Source organism: Oryza sativa, chromosome 6 (genome assembly GCF_034140825.1).
Source record: "Oryza sativa Japonica Group chromosome 6, ASM3414082v1".
NCBI lineage: Eukaryota > Viridiplantae > Streptophyta > Magnoliopsida > Poales > Poaceae > Oryza > Oryza sativa.
Window position 1 is genome coordinate 22,588,488 of NC_089040.1, and position 18,578 is coordinate 22,607,065.

At 40.6% G+C, this 18,578-nt stretch overlaps 2 protein-coding genes across 7 annotated transcripts; both read right to left on the bottom strand.

Annotated features, from left to right (window-relative positions):
• Positions 1–632: 632 nt before the first annotated feature.
• Positions 633–3,846, bottom strand: LOC4341322 (cysteine synthase-like). The gene is made up of 7 exons (XM_015786491.3): positions 3,687–3,846; positions 2,687–2,814; positions 2,286–2,488; positions 1,900–2,025; positions 1,623–1,781; positions 1,242–1,435; positions 633–1,157 (listed from the first exon to the last, which is right to left on the bottom strand). Exons 1-7 carry the CDS (start codon positions 3,777–3,779, stop codon positions 1,032–1,034), a joined length of 1,029 nt encoding a protein of 342 aa, XP_015641977.1. The 5' UTR covers positions 3,780–3,846; the 3' UTR covers positions 633–1,031.
• Positions 3,847–4,587: 741 nt separating this feature from the next.
• Positions 4,588–18,162, bottom strand: LOC4341323 (UDP-glycosyltransferase TURAN). Of its 6 annotated transcripts, XM_066311876.1 has the most exons (18): positions 18,038–18,162; positions 9,904–10,136; positions 8,626–8,659; positions 8,395–8,450; positions 8,178–8,312; positions 7,588–7,736; positions 7,412–7,501; positions 6,968–7,034; positions 6,834–6,897; positions 6,635–6,740; positions 6,357–6,523; positions 6,160–6,270; positions 6,030–6,091; positions 5,894–5,946; positions 5,711–5,786; positions 5,467–5,595; positions 5,265–5,312; positions 4,588–5,126 (listed from the first exon to the last, which is right to left on the bottom strand). In XM_066311876.1, exons 2-17 carry the CDS (start codon positions 10,012–10,014, stop codon positions 5,301–5,303), a joined length of 1,422 nt encoding a protein of 473 aa, XP_066167973.1. In that variant the 5' UTR covers positions 10,015–10,136; positions 18,038–18,162; the 3' UTR covers positions 4,588–5,126; positions 5,265–5,300. The 6 variants fall into 6 exon arrangements, 5 of the variants coding, with proteins under 5 accessions (XP_066167973.1, XP_015641557.1, XP_066167975.1 ...); XM_015786071.3 differs by having other exon boundaries at positions 4,588–5,312; XM_066311878.1 differs by lacking the exon at positions 9,904–10,136 and adding an exon at positions 14,513–14,593 and having other exon boundaries at positions 4,588–5,312.
• Between the last annotated feature and the right edge of the window lie 416 nt (positions 18,163–18,578).

Sequence of the window (18,578 nt, forward strand, 5' to 3'; positions counted from 1 at the left end):
ATAGGTATAGGGCAAGTGTTAAAATACATCCTAACTTGCAATTTCGTGTGTATAAGTAATCTGTCAGTATAATCGCTAACTCATGCTTCGTTTCAAAAGAAAGAAAATAAAGGAGGAAGGAAGAATATTGTCCTGACTTGCACGCTACAGTAATACAATTACCTAACCGATATAGTATGTCAATGCACATGGACATGCAAATTAAATGCATCTGCAAATTGCTGTGTAGACTGAGACTCTGGGAGGAGCTAATGACTTTTCGGTTACAAGAAACGTTGCTAGACTTGTTCCAATAACATCTTCATATGATGATTGATACCAGCGACTTCCTTTCTAAAAATGATTTTTAGTAGCAGCATGTAATTTAATTTGTTTTGAGACTGTGAGAAAGTGCATGTACAAACTACAGGCCTTTATTCTCTTTATATGTGTGATAGGGATACTTCCATGTAGGCGTGGGTACGTATGAGTACGGTATGTGTGTGAAAGTACTGGCGTGCTATGTTACTGGATACGAAGATACCGGGATACAGCATTTTTCAAAATATATGGATACAGATATACGTCTATATATATACTCTATAATAAATAATGAAAAAGTCAATTAACTCTTATCAAGAAAATTGCAAAAGTGATTGAAGCCCAAAATAATGAACATGCCGACTGGCAACATACCAATAATTCAGAGATAACTAAAACAACAATGCATCAAGCTTAGAATTGTAAAGCTTTGCCCAGCCCAGCAATACTGCAGGAGTATTGGATCTCCAAAAGACACTATGGCTTTCTTGTACTATTCGGTGCCCAAAATCACAGGAATGATGTTCTCGCCCAACATCAAGATCCTGGATGCATTAGCACTCTTGAGCTTCCAATTTCATAATCTACGGGATCGATTTCTGAAATAATATGGCATTTTTTTTGTTCTCAAAACAGGAAAGGAGAAGAAAAACATAGCAAAATGGAGCGTGTGGTCTGAATTCTGAAGCAAATCTCTTTGCAGTACAGCAAAGGAGAGCTGCACCAAGACATTAGAAGGTCATATTAGCACATTCCTCCCTTACATCTGCAAAGAGATCAGAGCTCATGTATCTTTCACCACCACTCGGGAACATCGTAACAATCATCTTACCCTTGTTCTCCTCTCTAGCTGCAATCTGGTAAAATTCTTCAACAAGTCAGGTATCACGAAACGCAACGCAAGCAGGATTTTATGACTTGGTAAGATCATCGGTTTTTACCTTGATGCAAGCAGCTACATTTGCACCAGAAGATATGCCAACAAGAAGCCCCTCTTCCTTTGCAAGCCTTCTTGCCATTGCCATGGATTCCTCTGAGCTTACGGTCACAACTTCATCGATGATGGACCTGTCCAAAGTTTTCGGTATGAAACCTGGCCCAGTGCCTTGAATCTTGTGTGATCCTGGTGAACCACCTGAATACAATCAAGAAACAGTATTTTTACGCACATCGGAAAAGTAGGAAAACAGAATTCCGAGTATGCTGAATGGTCACATTTGGAGACTTGTCTTACAAAAAATAAATTTTACAAACTTCAGTGAATACAATCATTATGTTTGGAAAACTGGAACAGTCCCTACACAGAGAGAGCACTGGATTACCTGAAATTACAGCACTTTCTGAAGGTTCCACGCACACTATATTTATAGATGGATTTTTGATCTTCAGGTACCTTCCTACACCTGACAATGTGCCTCCTGTTCCAGCTGCGGTTACAAAGAAATCAACTTTGCCGGCTGTGTCCTTCCAAATTTCAGGTCCTGACATTTTCAGAAGATGAAAATGAAGCACCACCTCGATAGACAATAGATGATAAAAAAACATTTATGATTTCTGAAACATTGTAGTGTCGATTTCCATGAATAAATAAATAAATACCAGTCCATTTGAAATGTGCCTCTGGATTTGCTGGGTTGGTTGCTTGATTAAAACAATGATAATTAGGCATGATCTTCATGAGATCTTCCACTTTGTCCATCGCACCCTTGTACCCACCTGCAGGATCTGCAGCAAATGACAACATAGATTATTTAACACTTGTCAGAGAACACTGAAGATGTAAGAGAAAGAGTACTACTAGTAATTAGTTTAGCTATATAGGAGTATATGTAACAATATAAGCACAAGAAATGGCATAAAATTTATTCCATTCAAACTGAAAATATTTGTCAGAGTTAAAAAACTAATTGAGGCATTGTCTTTAAGTGCTTGTTGATGGTTTTTAATCTCTAACCATTCCTAGGAGCAGAGATCCTGGTTGTCACCTGTTAATATCAGTTCAGCACCCAAAAACCTCAATAGCATCTGCTTGTCAGGTGAATATCTAGCGGGCATAACAGCAATAAACCTGTAGCCTTTCTGAATAGCAACCAATACCAAACCGATACCAAGATTGCCACTGGTTGGTTCAATCAGTGTCGTAACACCGGGAGTAATGAGGCCTTTCTCCTCTGCATCTTCAATCATACTGCAGAAAAAAAAAAGAAGAAGAAATTTGCAAATGCCAGATCTCAGGTTGACCACATGGTTTGCATAGCTATCTATTGTGTGCTGAGATGATATATAGTAAACAGTTTCCTCTGGAAAAAAAATGATTTGATCTAAGAGAAAAAAAAACAGCATATATAATTGAACAAATGTAGTGCATAAATCTGCATTAGCTCACCTGAGAGCAGTTCTGTCCTTGACCGAGAACAGGGGTTGGTATGTTTCCATCTTCCCGATCAAACGAGTTTGGATGCCTTCTTTCTTGGGGATGTTCTTCATCTCAATCAGTGGCGTCCAGCCTATCAGCTGAACAACAAGATTAATTACAACGCTTTTATTTTTTTTAACTCGAGCTAGGGTAATCTTGAACGAAATCTTCACTCATAGCAAGTTTAATAGGAGAGCTAACTAATAGGTATAAATTCATATTAGAGTAAACATGTATAATGTATAATAGATTAGTTATAGGTTTTGTTCTATTGTTTTCCTCCTTTCTTTTTTTCTCGCTGTGAATTTAATTTATTTATCTTGAAGCAAGTGTAAAGTTATCTCTTGGGTGAGAGCAAATGCTCCATATATGTTTATGGGTAATTTTATCATCTTTAAATGTACCTGGAGGTACCATATTTTATAGTGTAAAATTTGGTGTGCAATTTTACCATCCAACTTTTGATACCTCGATGTACCACATTTTGCACACAAAATAGTACCTCAAGGTACCAAAAAATTTAGCATAAAATTTAGGTACATTAATGAATTTTCTCAAGAACTGTAAAATTTCTCTATATTTATAGTTCCCTTATAGCTAACTATTAAACCTACTCTAAATGGATTCCAAATCCTGAATTGTACACCCCAAAAGACTGAACTAACTTGAATACTCCCTCTGAATTATATTATAAGTTGCTTTGCCTTTTTTTTTTACCCTAATTTCTTTAGGTTTGACTAAGTCTTTAGAGAAATTTAGCAGCATCTATAACACCAAATTAATTTTATTAAATATAACATTGAACATATTTTGATAATATGTTTGTTTTGTATAGGAAATATTGCTATCCTTTTTATAAACCCTGTAAAACAAAAAAGAATATAAAAAAAATCAAAGCAACTTAAAATATAAAACGAAGGGAGAAGCAAACAACTGTTTCGAATTCTAAACCAGAGAAGAGGGATTTTACCTGGGCGATGTTGGAGGCGATGGTCTCCTCCCCCACGGCGGAGGAGAGCAGAGACGGGATACCCGTCCTCCCCTCCTCCACCTCAGCCGCCATTGCTGCTACCTCTCTTGTAGTTCCAGAGCAGCATGGATAAGAATAAGATCGATGGCTTCCAATCTTTATTCTTCCATGTTTGAAACGTTGCCTTTATATTAATGGCCCAGCTCTGATCGTTTTTTGTCGCTACCTCGCTGACTCTTTTGTGGCCGGGCCGGCCGGCCGAACGTTTAGATTTTATCTTTGTCCTCTACTTTACCAAATTCTAATCATTTTTAGTTTTGTACTAGTGTGTGAGAGATGGGCTAAAAAAAATAAATTTTGAGCATTTTGCATCGAATGACAAATGCTAATTCAGCAATCGGTTTTCAGGCTCTGAACTGGGATGAAGAACAAGGCTCCACGGGACGAGGAATCCAGATCACACTTGACTGCAGTGTCGTCTCGACGTAGTAAGTCGCAATCGTTTTTCACCTTTCAGAAATTCCCAGCGTTTCAGAGTTTTCAGTCACGTAACTGTTGCTGAATATATCTTGATCTCTCGCGGGCGCTCATACCTCATGCCTGAAGACGAGTGTCAGTGAGGTGGTACTCCAATGTTGTAGTGGTAGAGAGCATATTTGTTCATTCGGTTCAGAAATCTGCATTGGATGTTGTGATTTTGTGCTGATATATGTTTCTCATGATCTTTAACTGGATGGCTGATTATATATGGTCATTGCTGCACAAGAACACACATCCTGAAAAACCGGCGTTGCCGGAGCCTGTGATGAATTGATCCAACGGTCCAGACGCCCCAGAAAGAGGCAACAAGAGGGCAGCAAATGGATCAGGGACAGATTCAGAGTGTAAGTTCATGCTCATCTGACAGGAAGTGGTATTTGCATATTGTAGCGGTTCTTGCAGGCTAACATATATAGAATCTGATGTTTTACATCCTTGAATTCATTCATTCCCCAGACATTGTGTTGGACCTGGAGCGTGGCAGTAAAGAGGCAACAAGAACAATTTCCTGGATCTTACATCATACGACCGTACATCAGTTCTATTACAAAAATGGGTTTCGCTTTTGCTTACCCAAAAATAAAATATGACAGGAGATTCGAGTCAGGTCCTAGAACAAATTAGGGTCAGCTCTAGTTGCCATACCATCCTGCCTTGGTGTAAGCAAACAAAGATATGATAATGTTCTCTCCCCAACCTTCAAATGTACATATGCCCTATGGTCACTCAAGTGCACCAGTGCGCCTATAATCTCTGGAATGAGCAGATGTTCAAGGGCTTCAAGCAAGCTGTAACAAATACTCCCTCCCTTTCAAAATGTTTGACACCGTTGATTTTTTAGCACATGTTTGACCGTTCGTCTTATTCAAAAACTTTTGTGAGATATGTAAAATTATATGCCTACATAGAAATATATTTAACAATGAATCAAATGATAGGAAAAGAATTAATAATTACTTGAATTTTTTGAATAAGACGAACAGTCAAACATGTGATAAAAAGTCAACGGCGTCAAACATTTCGAAACGGAGGGAGTACATGATTTGTCTGTCTGTCAGAATGTTATCGTGCATTTCAACCTATGACCTGCAAATTGAGAAAAAGGTAAGTTAAGGCTTATAATCTGTGGAATGTTATGGTGCAATTTAACCTATGACCTGCAAATTTCCTTTTAAAAATGTTGGTAAGGCATATTCCGGTGACTGTCCATACTTATAGCCATTAAGGTTCAAGATCTGACCTGATTCACCAAGGGGAGTGCATAACGTTCCCATTCTGTCGACCATTTTGAAGATGACCCAGTATTCAAGGCACCAACCTTGAGGGATTTCAACTCATCGCATTCTTCTGGAAACCCCTTAAAGAGCATCTGAATGGATTTGCGATTGCAACAATTAACCATATAATTTAGTCACAGCACTTTTTACAAGTATTTAAAAAAAGAATATAAAGTATGGAAATAAATAATTAGAAGTGATCATCACCGTAAGTTCATCGGCGAGCTCAGAAGATGTTGAGAAAAGAAGTCCATTATTATTTACTTTTACAAGCTCGTCAATGCTGCACATTGCCAAAAAAAAAAAAAGTGAGCAGAGACTTTTAATTCAAACAACATAAAGGTCAAAACCAAAACATAACAAATCAAACATATGGGAAACATGGGTTACCAGGAGAATGAAGCAGCACAAACTGGTAATCCACATCCAAACATATCAACCACCTAAAGCAAAATCATCTTAGTTACAAGCAGCAGATTAAAAATATGCCCATTTTTCCAACAGAACAGATGCTTACGAGTTATACCTTCATAGGTAGGTCTAGCCCTGAAGAGGATGTATGTAATGATACACCAAGATCAGCCGATCCTGCAATTATTCAAAGAATCAGCATTTGTGCTACAACATGGAAATCTTTTGGCAATCAACTAGTTTACCAAGCAAAAGAGGGTAGTCCTCTGACGCAAGCCACATGGTCCTGAAGGAAACACGCCTCAGTTTCAACCTCTTTATTTGCTCCTCATACTTCTTCCTATCAGGTCCTTTACCTTCAAAATTGATATTTATGGATATCAAAACAATACTCAAAAACTGGTTACTGGAGCTAATTAGCATAATGGACAAAGCCACAAACCAGTGATAATGAATAGCAGTCTTGGGTAGACAAATTGCTTCCCATTCTTAATATCAATCCAAAGTTTCCCCTCATCCATTGAATCATCTTCTCCTAAAGTTGCAGCAACGCGTCTATCGTACATAAGTGCAGCTTCCAAAAGTATGCTGAAATCTTCATCTGGTGTCCTGGAATATATGTGGCAAAGGAAAAGATTCTTAATTTTACTTTCATTTTAACCACATGTGCGGAGTATAAAAAATGATACAACTAGGATCACTCAGATCAAGAGAACAGACCAGCTTGTGCTGCTGACAACAAGAGCTGGTCTGTTAGGCTTCAAGAAAATTTCACCATCGACCCGGCCTGTAAATACAGTAGTGTTCCTGTCTTCCACTTCTTTCTCTGTGTTGTAAGAGAAAACAGTAGAAACTAGAAACTATATCAAAATGAAATTCACTTACAGCGATGAAATATTTAGAGTGGTTGAGAACATACCAATGGAGATGCAATCATCATTGCCCATAGCACTACAAATGGAATTCCCCAACCTGCTAAACAACTATTTCATGTCGAACGGTCAAATAGGCAGTATAGTAAAGATCAGGAAAGAAATGAAAACAGATGCTCACTTCATGTTTCTCTGTCAATGAAGCAGGATGGAAAAATTCAGGAGATTGATCATAAAGAACCGTTGCACTGAAATCCGACTGATTAAGTTAGTACAAACTGTAGCTAGCGACCTCCAAAAAAAAGTACTCCCTCTGTTCCATATTACAAGACATTTTGGGTTTGTCCCAAGTCAAACTTCTTCAAATTTGACCAACTTTATAGTTTATAGGAAAAATATAGCAGCATTTCTAACACAGTACAAATATAATATAAAAATATATTCAATAGTGGATTTAATGAAACTAATTTGGTGTTGTAGATGTTGCTACATTTTTTCTACAAACTTGGTCAAAACTGAAGTGAGACTTATGACAAACCCAAAATGTCTTGTGATAAGGAACGGAGAGAATAGTGTGCTAACACAATAGCCTTTAACATGAAAGGTAGCTGAAAATTGATCTTACTTGATTCCCCATTTTTTATCAAGCTCATGTTTCATTGCTTTTGTAACACAGAAGGCACCATCAGCCATCCGTCCAAAATGCTTCTCGAACCTAGAACGGAAAGAACACACCACTGTATTAACACAAGCGATCAGTATGCTATATCTAGCAGATAAACAAACAGGACAAGGAATTACCAGAAGTAGATTTTAACTATGATATGGCTTCTGCCATGAGACAACCCGAGCAGTGTATATCCAAAGTTATGCCAATCCACAATAGACTTAGCACCTCTTAGCCCGCTAGCCAGTTTTACAGCAGCCAATGTTGGAACAGAGGGTGGATTCTGTCAGACAGAAGATGAGATGATCAAATAAAAGAAATCAGTTCCATTCCAATTGTACGACACGATCAGTCACGTATGAGGTTTTCTAATTAACAAATAAATTATAAGTATCATACAGAAGGATCTATAGGTTATATAAATCTATCAGTTAATACGGCCTACAAAACGATGAGACTTTGACTAAGTACAGGCTGCACATATCTTAGCTGAAATGTTGAATTGAAAATGGTGTCATGCAGCATGACTTGCTAACTAAGCTGGGAAATACTTTGCTAACACCATGGTTTTACTACAATGATTGATGAATGATGAATCATAAAAGAATTCCACACTACTGAAAGTGATAGTGATTGTAGAAAAATACATATTGTCCATGTAATTCTGAACCATGCATGCAAAACTGCAAATAAAGAAGCTCAATGCAATTTTGTGATAACTGACCTGAACAATGAAGACATCAGGGCGAGGAATCTTGAAACAAAGGTACCAAATCAATATGATAAACTGGATGGCGGCTTTAAGTAGCATTGACAGGGCACCAGATATCTTTGATATTCCTGTTAACTGCACTGATTTCTAGAAGGTACAATTTGTAAGTACTGATAGTAGGCAAAATTAGAGAACAGCCAACAGCATAATGCTTTCGCACAATCAGTACCATTTCGTGGATGTGAATCAATGGATTTTCTCTCAATAATAGATGTGGGTCACTTCCTGCTCATTTACCCAAAGCAGAACATAGGTCAAATTTCAACAACAGAAGGTCGAAAGCTGTTGGAAATTCAGCCTGTCTGTGTGCCCTATGTGGTATAGTTAGGTATAAATAACTTCGAGTTACAATGCTGGAGTAAAATCCAAAAGTACAATGGAACTTTGAAAAGAGCAATACCTCCATTTGCAACAATGTCCACTTCCATACCACCCTGTCAAGAAAAATAAAGAACGACTAATAAACTAAAACATAGACATATGCTGGCACATAGAGTTGGCTGTTTCACAACATAAAGCATGTTCCAATTTCCCAATTTTTTTGCCACTTGAAGGAAAAATGCTTAGTAAATGCAAGGCAATTTTCTTCTATTCACTTCAAAGTCTGTCTTATCTAACAGGATTAATATTTGCACGTGCAATCACACTTTCAGGGATAAAAAAGCACATTTTTAAGGGAGCAAAAAACTGACGGCATTAATCAAAGCGAAACTATGTCAGCTCACACTTTCAGGGGGGCAAATGACCACCACTACGTTAGTTCATCGGTGCACTGGCACAACTGAGACGTACCACATCTCCTTCCTTTCCTTGTTATTACCATGCTATATAACCTAGGACCAAAGGCTTCTCTAGAGTAGAGTATAGATGGCCAAAAGGCCCGAGGCCCGACGGCCCGGCCCATGGCACGATATTTTGGCCTGGCCCAAGCACGGCACGGCCCGACGGAGGTCGGGCCCGTGCCGGCCCAGCCCGACCACTGGGCCGTGCCTGGGCCCCTCCACCGGCACGTTGGCCCGGCACGGCACGGCCGGGCCGGCCCGGCACGATGGGCCGGCAGCTAGGCCCGATACACAAAAAAAAATAGGGGAGTAAAAATAGACATTATATGCCATGAACGAAAGAATAGGGATCTAAAATAGACTTTTTTTATCTATACATATGTCAGCCAAAGAGGAGGGACAGAAAATAGACTTATTTTAGCTATACATATGTCAGCCCAAAGAGGAGGGACGGAAAATAGACTTATTTTAGCTATACATATGAAATAGCCCAAAGAGGAGGGACGAAAAATAGACTTATTTTAAAAAGGCCCGATGGGCCACCTATGCCTTCAGGCCGGCACGGCACGGCCCAACAGCTGGTGGGCCGTGCCTGGGCGGGAGGTGCAGCCCATGGGCCGGCACGGCCCTGCACGAAGTGCCTATCGGGCCGTGCCGGCCCGATGGCTGCTGGGCCGTGCCCAACCGTGCCTGGGCCGGGCCGTGCCGGGCGAGCCCTTTGGCCATCTATACTCTATAGCAGTGATGAATTAAGTGGAAAAATCATGAAGTGGTATTAGCCATCAAAGCACAATTGAAATGCACCCGCAGCTAACTGGAGGGACTAAGCTTTCCCAATCAAATTCAAACAAAACTAGTATGAGATGAGATGATGGATTTGGCATGGGGAACAATACCTGGTTGGCGAGGGAGAGGGAGTGGTACTGCATGCGCGGGCTGCGCCCAATGTCTCCTAAAACTACTGCCGCTGCGCGCCTCCTCCTCCCTGCCTCCACTGCCGTGGCCATTGCCACTGGCCTTCGGAGTTTGGAAATTTCGGACCCGCTCGCAAAAAGTGCAGATAAGTTGAAGGGCCTATTTGGTGCAGCTCCAAATCCTATATCTAGATCCACCAAGGATCTGAAGGTTCCTGAAAAGGCATTTAGCTAAACATTAGCTCCAAAAAGTCCTGGAAGGGAGGAGTGGATGAAAATGGGCAATTGTACTCTTGGTTATTTTGCTGTTTACCATATTTATACTCAATTAGAGAATATGTTTGTCAAATTTGTTTGGAAATTTCGCACAAATACAACAGTGATCTTTTTTCTCTAAAAATTGTCAACAGCACAAGAACGTACAGATGAAATATATCTTAGCAATCTTATACTCACAAATTAATTTGTAATTTTGCCTACTTTTTCAACGCAGCTGGAGATTCATTTGTTTGTACCAACCAATACCTTGGCAGAATCGTGTCACGCCCGGAAATTCACAAGTAATTTCCAAACTTATTTGTGCATAAAATCCTCGTCCAGGAATCAGCCGAGGTACACAAACTGACAATTTAATATACAGATTCATCAAAGAAACTAAAACGATAAATACTTACTTATGAGGCACTTAGTCCTCATCATGAAGAAAACTGCAGCGGAAAATAAAATCTAGCGAAGCTCCGGCTCCACTCCCACAGGCAGCTCAACTGGGGTATAAGCCAAACGTCTTCTCCTTCTGGGGTATAAGCTCAACTGGGCCGACTGGGCCGGGGAGGGAGAGAGAAAGAGAGGTTTTGGGCCGGCTTTCGGCCCAAAGCCAAAAGAAGGATTTAAAAACATTTTTCAATTTAAATTATTTCTTAAATGCAATTCTATTTATTAAAAATACTTCCTTAGCTCAAATAAATCCCAGAAAAATCTAGGAATTATAGAATTAAGCAAAGTATTTAATAAAATTTTATCTAGCCCAATTTTATATTGAGATTTAACAAATTAAAATTAGATCTTCTCTTTTAGGCTTTTAAAATCATTTCTAATAATTCCTTTTAAACAACAATTTATAATTTAAGGATTTTTAAACAAGAAAAGCTCTTAACAATTATAATTGATCAAATAATTACTGAACTGTTCTTTGTATCATTTAGGAATTGAGCTCTGAAAAATCCGAGAAAATTTCAGAGAGTTGACTTAATCATGGAGAATTTAATAAAAATTAAATCCATCCATGCTTTAGATTTAAGAAATTTTATTTCCCACATTTTACTTCACTTGTAAATTAAAGAACATTTAATATAAATTCTATTATTAATTTATTAAATAATTTTTAAATCCTGAAACGCAAATCAGGATGTGACAAACTACCCCCCTTACAAAGAATCTCGTCCCGAGATTCGGAACGGCTAGAAAGAAAAAGGGAATAGGTAAACTGCAGTCTATCTTATTCCATAACTCCGATAATTATTCTAAGGCTTTAAAGAAAACTACTGCTTCTTTGAAACTGGTGGCTGAGTTGTAACACTTGAAGACACAACTCTTGAAGACGCAACTGGCACTGCATTGGCTCCTGTGACAACAATGTTGTTGACCTGACCTTGCGGCTGCTGATGCTTCGGCTTCGGACACTCTCTTGCAAAGTGGCCTGGCTTGTAACAGTTGAAACATACCTGCTGCTCCCTTCCACTACTGTTATTCACTTGAGACTGATCCTGCTGAACTGGCACCGGCTGATTTGCTTGCTCGATGTTAACTTCTTTGCTTTCATTAGTCTCTGATTTGATCTCACCACCGATGTTCAACTGTTGCGAATGTCCTTGACCAGCGGAAAAAGGTTCACCAATTTGGAGTGGCTTGATACGCTGCCTCTGGCTACTACCTTGTGCCTCCTGGAAAACAGTCATTTTCCTTTTACGGTTATCCATCCTGTTCTTCTTGTCTTCAAGTCGAATTGCTTTGTCAACCAACTGCTGAAAATCAGCATAGTCATGAGAGATCAACGTAACTGACAGTTCATCCTTCAGGCCTTCCAAGAACTTCTCCTGCCTTTCCTCGTCAGTACGCACATCTTCTGGAGCATAACGTGCCAGACGATTGAACTCATGAAGATACTCTGCCACGGTATGATCCTTTTGCTTCAATGCCCTGAACTCACGCTTCTTCGAAGCAACAACTCCAACAGGTATGTGTGTCTTCTTGAATGCTTCCGTGAACTCCGCCCAAGTGATTGGTTGTCCTTCTGCTCTGTTCATCCGGAAATGATCCCACCATTCGGATGCAGGTCCTTGCAACTGATGTGAAGCGAAAACAACTTTCTCCTGATCCGTGCACTGGAGCAATTCCAACTTCTTCTCAATAGCGTGCAGCCAATCTCCTGCTTCCACTGGGTTAGTAGTGCTAGAAAAGGTAGGTGGCCTCACACGAAGAAAATCAGCTAACTTGTTCTGCGGCGGTGGAGCATTGTTGTTCCCTTGGTTAAGCTGGTTCTGCATCTGCTGTATCATCATATTCATTAACTGAGTCTGTTGAGCCAGAACTTGAGCAAGAGTTGGGTTCCCTTCATTGTTATTGTTTCCACTTCCACTGGCGCGAGTGTTCACCATCTGTTGCAGATTAGAGAAGATAGGAGGAGAGGGGTTACACTAAAGACAAGACCTTAACCAGTTTAACACTGATCTGATGTGTGTAGACCATTATATTGTTCAAGTTGATTAAGCAAACAACCTAGTATAGTTACACGCTCATCACTGAACTACTCCAATGATGGGAATGCAACCATACCTACACACAAAGCAAACAACAAACGTTCTACCCTACTAACTATTCTTCAAAGACACTTTGGCGGCATAGGTTCTAAGGTAGGTTCCAAACTTCATTCCATCTTGACCACTTGGCACTTCGGTTCTTCCTCGATCCTCTTGACTGACCTCCATAAATTGTCCACATAAATGTCTTCAAGTTCCAATGTCTTAGAACTACTCAAGTTGAAAGCAGGAGGGGAGAGGATGATAAAATGATTTATAGAGAATTCTAGAGAAGGAAGAAAGGAAAATTTTCACAAATACTGTTTTCGGAAAATTAGTCCTTAAGGTTTGACCATTTGGCTTATCCTACAGTCGAGATGGCTCTGATACCAACTTGTCACGCCCGGAAATTCACAAGTAATTTCCAAACTTATTTGTGCATAAAATCCTCGTCCAGGAAATCAGCCGAGGTACACAAACTGACAATTTAATATACAGATTCATCAAAGTAACTAAAACGATAAATACTTACTTATGAGGCACTTAGTCCTCATCATGAAGAAAACTGCAGCGGAAAATAAAATCTAGCGAAGCTCCGGCTCCACTCCCACAGGCAGCTCAACTGGGGTATAAGCCAAACGTCTTCTCCTTCTGGATCCTTTTTCTTCAACTGAGGTTGATTGATTATTGCAAGGTGAGCATATGACATACTCAGCAAGCCACACAGCAAATATGCAAGTGCACAAGGATACCAAAGGATGGCATAATATTGGCTCATTTGCAAAAGCAGCATTTAGCAAAACATTTAAGAGAAGTAAAACAGTTGAGTAATTAATCAGAAATTTTAATCAACACTGAACAGCACACCCATGCTGCCCAGGCCCAACCATTCTGAACAACCATACCCGGCTGAACAGATCTAACTCCAAACCAGGAGCTAAGCAAATTATTACCAGTTATAACATCAATACTTATTGTGAGAGGTGTGGGACTAATCACGAAAAACATTGCTCAACTCGCCCATAACCGCGGGCACGGCTATTCGAATAGTTTTACTCCGGCCAGAGGTGTACCACTGTACCCACAAGACACAGTCTCAACATCATGTCTACCATGCGTCGTGATACTGGAAAGTACCCGAATAGAGGCTGTGACAATACCCTCTGCATAACACAACTCACCACAGTGCACCATTCCTGGATCATAATCACCCCCTTATAAAACAAGGCATGGACTCCCCAGCGACCCCCGTGGGCTTATCTCCGCCACTTCTCAGTCTGGTGCTCCGCAATGAACCATGTTATACAAAAGGTAAAGCCGTTGCCCACGCTGGCTTGTGGTTGGCACGGTTAATGTTTCACAATAATAGCTCGCGAACCGGTCCTTAATTGTCATGAGCACGACTCTCAAAACCATGTGCTCACAACCCACCATTATCAAGTTTTAGTTGGCAGGTAATTAATTAACCAATCACGATTGACCATCGTGAACTATCATTAAGCCATCATTAAATAATGAGTCATAAGTTATCCCAATAGTGTACTAATGTTTCTAAGCATGGCTAAGCAATCATATCTAATATCTAGCTGAACCAATATATAAAGCTCAACTAGTCAAGTTATAATAACCCAAGGTATCAAGAAATAAAGTAATCAATGCAAACAGGCCATAACAAAAGAATAGGTTAATTCCACCCAATGACATTCGAAAATAAATGCACAGTTGAAATAAATAGAGAATTTAAATATAGGATCAACATGCTCAAAGGAATTGTGTTTGGGATCTGTGTGACTTGCCTTGCAATAATCGGTCTTCAATTAATCTTCTTGAATACTTCCGGCGCACTCGCGAACCTTCGCAACGACGGAAACGACAAGCTAACACGCAAAACGAAGAAAAAGACTAATAAAAACCAAATAAACAATACATAAAAAGTAAACAAACATGTATATTATAATTTTAGATGAATTATGAGACTTGAACGGCCTCATTCTGATTTCATATGAATTTATTATGAATTTTACAAGATTAAATCTATTTAAAGCCCATTTAAAAAGAATTAAATAAATTTAATTCAATTTATGGACAATTTTATTATGTAGATCTTTATTTTATACAACTTTTGCAACTTGAACCACATTAAACTGAGTTAAGATGAATTAGTTATGAATTTTTAAAGATTAAATCGGATTAAAACACTTATATGGATTTTAATTGAATTATGACGCAATAATGAATTATTTTTGAAAAGGAAAAGAAGGATTATTGCGTCAGCGGCTAGGGTTTGCGGTGGACCGGGTGCACGGCGGCGGCTCACGGAAACGAACGGCCGAGATCAACCCTATCCAAAACGGACGGCCGAGATCGATCGGGTCCACGGCGGCTCACGGGAGAGGGCGACGATGACGTCAGCGATGACGGCAGCGATGACGTCAGCACCGGCGGCGACTCGGGCGGCTCGGGCGCGCATGCTCGCCGGCGAACGACGGCGCGGCGACGCGAACGGAGGGCACCAACGGGTAGAGGGCGACGCGGCGAACTCACCGGTGACCAAAGGAACGGCGGAAGGGCAACGGACGGCGCCGGCGACGAGGAAGAAGCGGCGGCAACCTTCGGGTCGACGGCGGCAACGGCGCTCCGGCGGTCTTCGGCGGTGGCGAAACGGTAGACGGGGACGGCGACGACCTTGCGAACCCGACGGCGGTCTTCCCGAGCGACGGCGACGACTGGAGCAACGGCGAAGGACGACTGGAGCGACGGCGGCGACGGCGGCACGAAGCGGCACGGCGCTAGGGCGCTACGGACGACGAGAGGCGAAGGCGAAGGTGGCGACGGGTAGAGGAGAGCTCGGGGTGCTTATATAGGGGCAAGGAGGCGGCGGCGGAGGCCCACGGCGACCGGCGACGGCGAAGGAAAACTAGGGTTCGGAGGAGAGAAGAATCCGATTCGATCTCGATTCCATCGAGTTTCCAAACCGAATTAGGCGATGATTCCAAAAGAGAAAAGGAAGAGGAGATCTCAAGGATCATTTGCCCTCAAACGATTCGGCCGGAGAAGGAAAGACGCGGCCGAATTTGGAAGGAGACGGCGGCGGCTTGCGTTAGGGTTTCGGGCGGCGGCGGCGGCGCGAGGAGGACGACGGGTCTGACAGGTGGGCCCCACCTGTCAGCGACAGAGAGAGAGAGGAGAGCAGCGGCTCGGCGGACTGGGCCGACTGGGCCGGGGAGGGAGAGAGAAAGAGAGGTTTTGGGCCGGCTTTCGGCCCAAAGCCAAAAGAAGGATTTAAAAACATTTTTCAATTTAAATTATTTCTTAAATGCAATTCTATTTATTAAAAATACTTCCTTAGCTCAAATAAATCCCAGAAAAATCTAGGAATTATAGAATTAAGCAAAGTATTTAATAAAATTTTATCTAGCCCAATTTTATATTGAGATTTAACAAATTAAAATTAGATCTTCTCTTTTAGGCTTTTAAAATCATTTCTAATAATTCCTTTTAAACAACAATTTATAATTTAAGGATTTTTAAACAAGAAAAGCTCTTAACAATTATAATTGATCAAATAATTACTGAACTGTTCTTTGTATCATTTAGGAATTGAGCTCTGAAAAATCCGAGAAAATTTCAGAGAGTTGACTTAATCATGGAGAATTTAATAAAAATTAAATCCATCCATGCTTTAGATTTAAGAAATTTTATTTCCCACATTTTACTTCACTTGTAAATTAAAGAACATTTAATATAAATTCTATTATTAATTTATTAAATAATTTTTAAATCCTGAAACGCAAATCAGGATGTGACAAATCGGTACTGTATATTCGCAGCTTAACAAGTACCCAAGGGGACTAGTCCCAACCAAACCTTTCTATAGCGAGCAATCACGAACTCTCTTCCTTGAGAAGCCTGCTTTCCCAACCAGATGAATGTGTTCAGCTAGCAACATGATGCGGGCTATGGCCGACCACCATGCAGAATAATTTCACATATATCATGCGTTAGCACAATCGGTTAGGAACATACATGAATTTCACTGTCTAAAGTCAAGTCAGGTTGTTAGGTTGTTCTTGCATTGATATGGAAGAGCAAAATCGAGTGGAAGAGGGGCGAATTTGTAGGGTTTGGGGGAAATACCGTACCAAATAAGCCCTTCAAAAATCTAGAACCATAAACATACATATCTATCATACATGCTAACATGCAGTATCAATCTTGGTATTCAGGTAGGGCTAGTTCTTGGTGAATCAAAGACAAGGAAATCAAATCAAGGGTACATTATATATTATATGACTTGCACCTATTGTTGGTTGTTGCTAGGATGAAGTACATAAGTTTTAAACATCATACTAATATAATTTGTTGGATAAAGATAGAGGAGGCCACGTTAATTGGTGACTGCTGTCAAAAGGAACTGACCATATATTGTCTCATTGGGCCATAGTATCAATGCATTAACATTTTCTTCCTAATCTTTTGACCGGATAGGTACAATTATGCAGATCAAAATGCTTGTGGAAAAATCAATTTGTGACTTCTGTTCTGTCCTATTCACATACTTCTCCTTATTGGTAAGAAAAGGTTCAACATTTTATTACTTGAGGTTTGTAGTATTTATTACTTAATTAACAGCTAGCTCAAATCAAGTTTATCAACGATTAACATACTATTCAGTTCCAACCATCCTATGTGAACAACCATGAAATGTTTAGGAACAGATGAAAACTTCTCAAGGGGAGCTCCAACCAATCATTTTTTAGGGATATCTCCAATCAATCATAATCATAGATGTATAACCAGATGAGATATACAATAAGGAGCAAAAGACACTAAATCTGTGAGAAGCTTACCATGCTGTGCATCTATGGTATTTTTTTTAACCATCATACTAATCTAATTTGTTGGATAAAGATAGAAGAGGCCACATTAACTGGTGACTGCTTAAATAGCTAGCTACATCAAACTCGACAAACAGCACCATCAGTTCTAATCAAGACAGAACAGCACCATAACGACATATTAATCATGACACTGATATGGTTCAAACCTAAGCCAGATTAATCAAGACACTGCATCAAACTCGACAAACAGCATCATCATAATCCCAAAAAGGCTTATTCCAACGAGAACCATCGGTCCTCTAGACCCTGATTAAATAGCTAGCTACATCAAAATTGCGCACCATGTTCAAGGCCTTGTTCTTGACGGTGGATGAGGAGGAGCCCTTGCAGTTGGAGACAGGGACAGACCAAGAACCCAAGGAACAAGAACCAAACCCTAGGTAGGACAGGGAGAAGAGAGGGGAAGGAAGAGAGACTCACCGGTGAGAAGGTGGCCAGCGGAGGGGACGGTCGCCGGAGGGGAGAACGCCGCCACCGCCGCCGCACTCGCCTCATGCGCCGTCTCGTGCACTTTGAGGCCCAGAATGAGGGGGAAAGGCCGGGGTAGGCCTGGATCCAATCCTTGCCGGGCTTAACCGAACGCAATTTTTTTGGTGGGCCGGGGTTTAATCCAAGCCGGGCTGATCCACCGGTATTGGGCCGCAACCCAGCCCGACCCCACCCAAAACGAACAAGGCCCATTGTAAACGGGCTGGGATTCTATCCAGGCCTAAGCACGTGGACAGACCGGAATTGAGGCCAATTCAGGAAAGAATAAGTTCATCTGAGGTCCCTTAAGTTTACACCGAATCCGATTTTCATCCTTGAACCCCAAAACCAGATGCAACCGGTCTCTAAACTGTCAAAACCGGTGCAAACGAAATCCCTCGGCGGTTTGGAACAATCAATAGTAGTAAAATAAGCATTCATATGAATAATTAGACGGCAAGTGAATTAAACATACCAGTTATCTCCATTCATC

What these genes read in the sequence shown, in the direction of transcription:
- LOC4341323 (XM_066311876.1), bottom strand. Translation starts at nt 10,014, where the DNA reads ATGGCCACGGCAGTGGAGGCAGGGAGGAGGAGGCGCGCAGCGGCAGTA. An exon ending in TGATGATTGCATCTCCATTG is followed by an intron (nt 6,741 to 6,833) that starts GTATGTTCTCAA and finishes CTTACAACACAG; the next exon opens with AGAAAGAAGTGGAAGACAGG. An exon ending in GTTGTCAGCAGCACAAGCTG is followed by an intron (nt 6,524 to 6,634) that starts GTCTGTTCTCTT and finishes CATATATTCCAG; the next exon opens with GACACCAGATGAAGATTTCA.
- LOC4341322 (XM_015786491.3), bottom strand. Translation starts at nt 3,779, where the DNA reads ATGGCGGCTGAGGTGGAGGAGGGGAGGACGGGTATCCCGTCTCTGCTC. An exon ending in AAGGACAGAACTGCTCTCAG is followed by an intron (nt 2,489 to 2,686) that starts GTGAGCTAATGC and finishes TTTTTTCTGCAG; the next exon opens with TATGATTGAAGATGCAGAGG. An exon ending in AGAAAGTGCTGTAATTTCAG is followed by an intron (nt 1,436 to 1,622) that starts GTAATCCAGTGC and finishes GATTGTATTCAG; the next exon opens with GTGGTTCACCAGGATCACAC.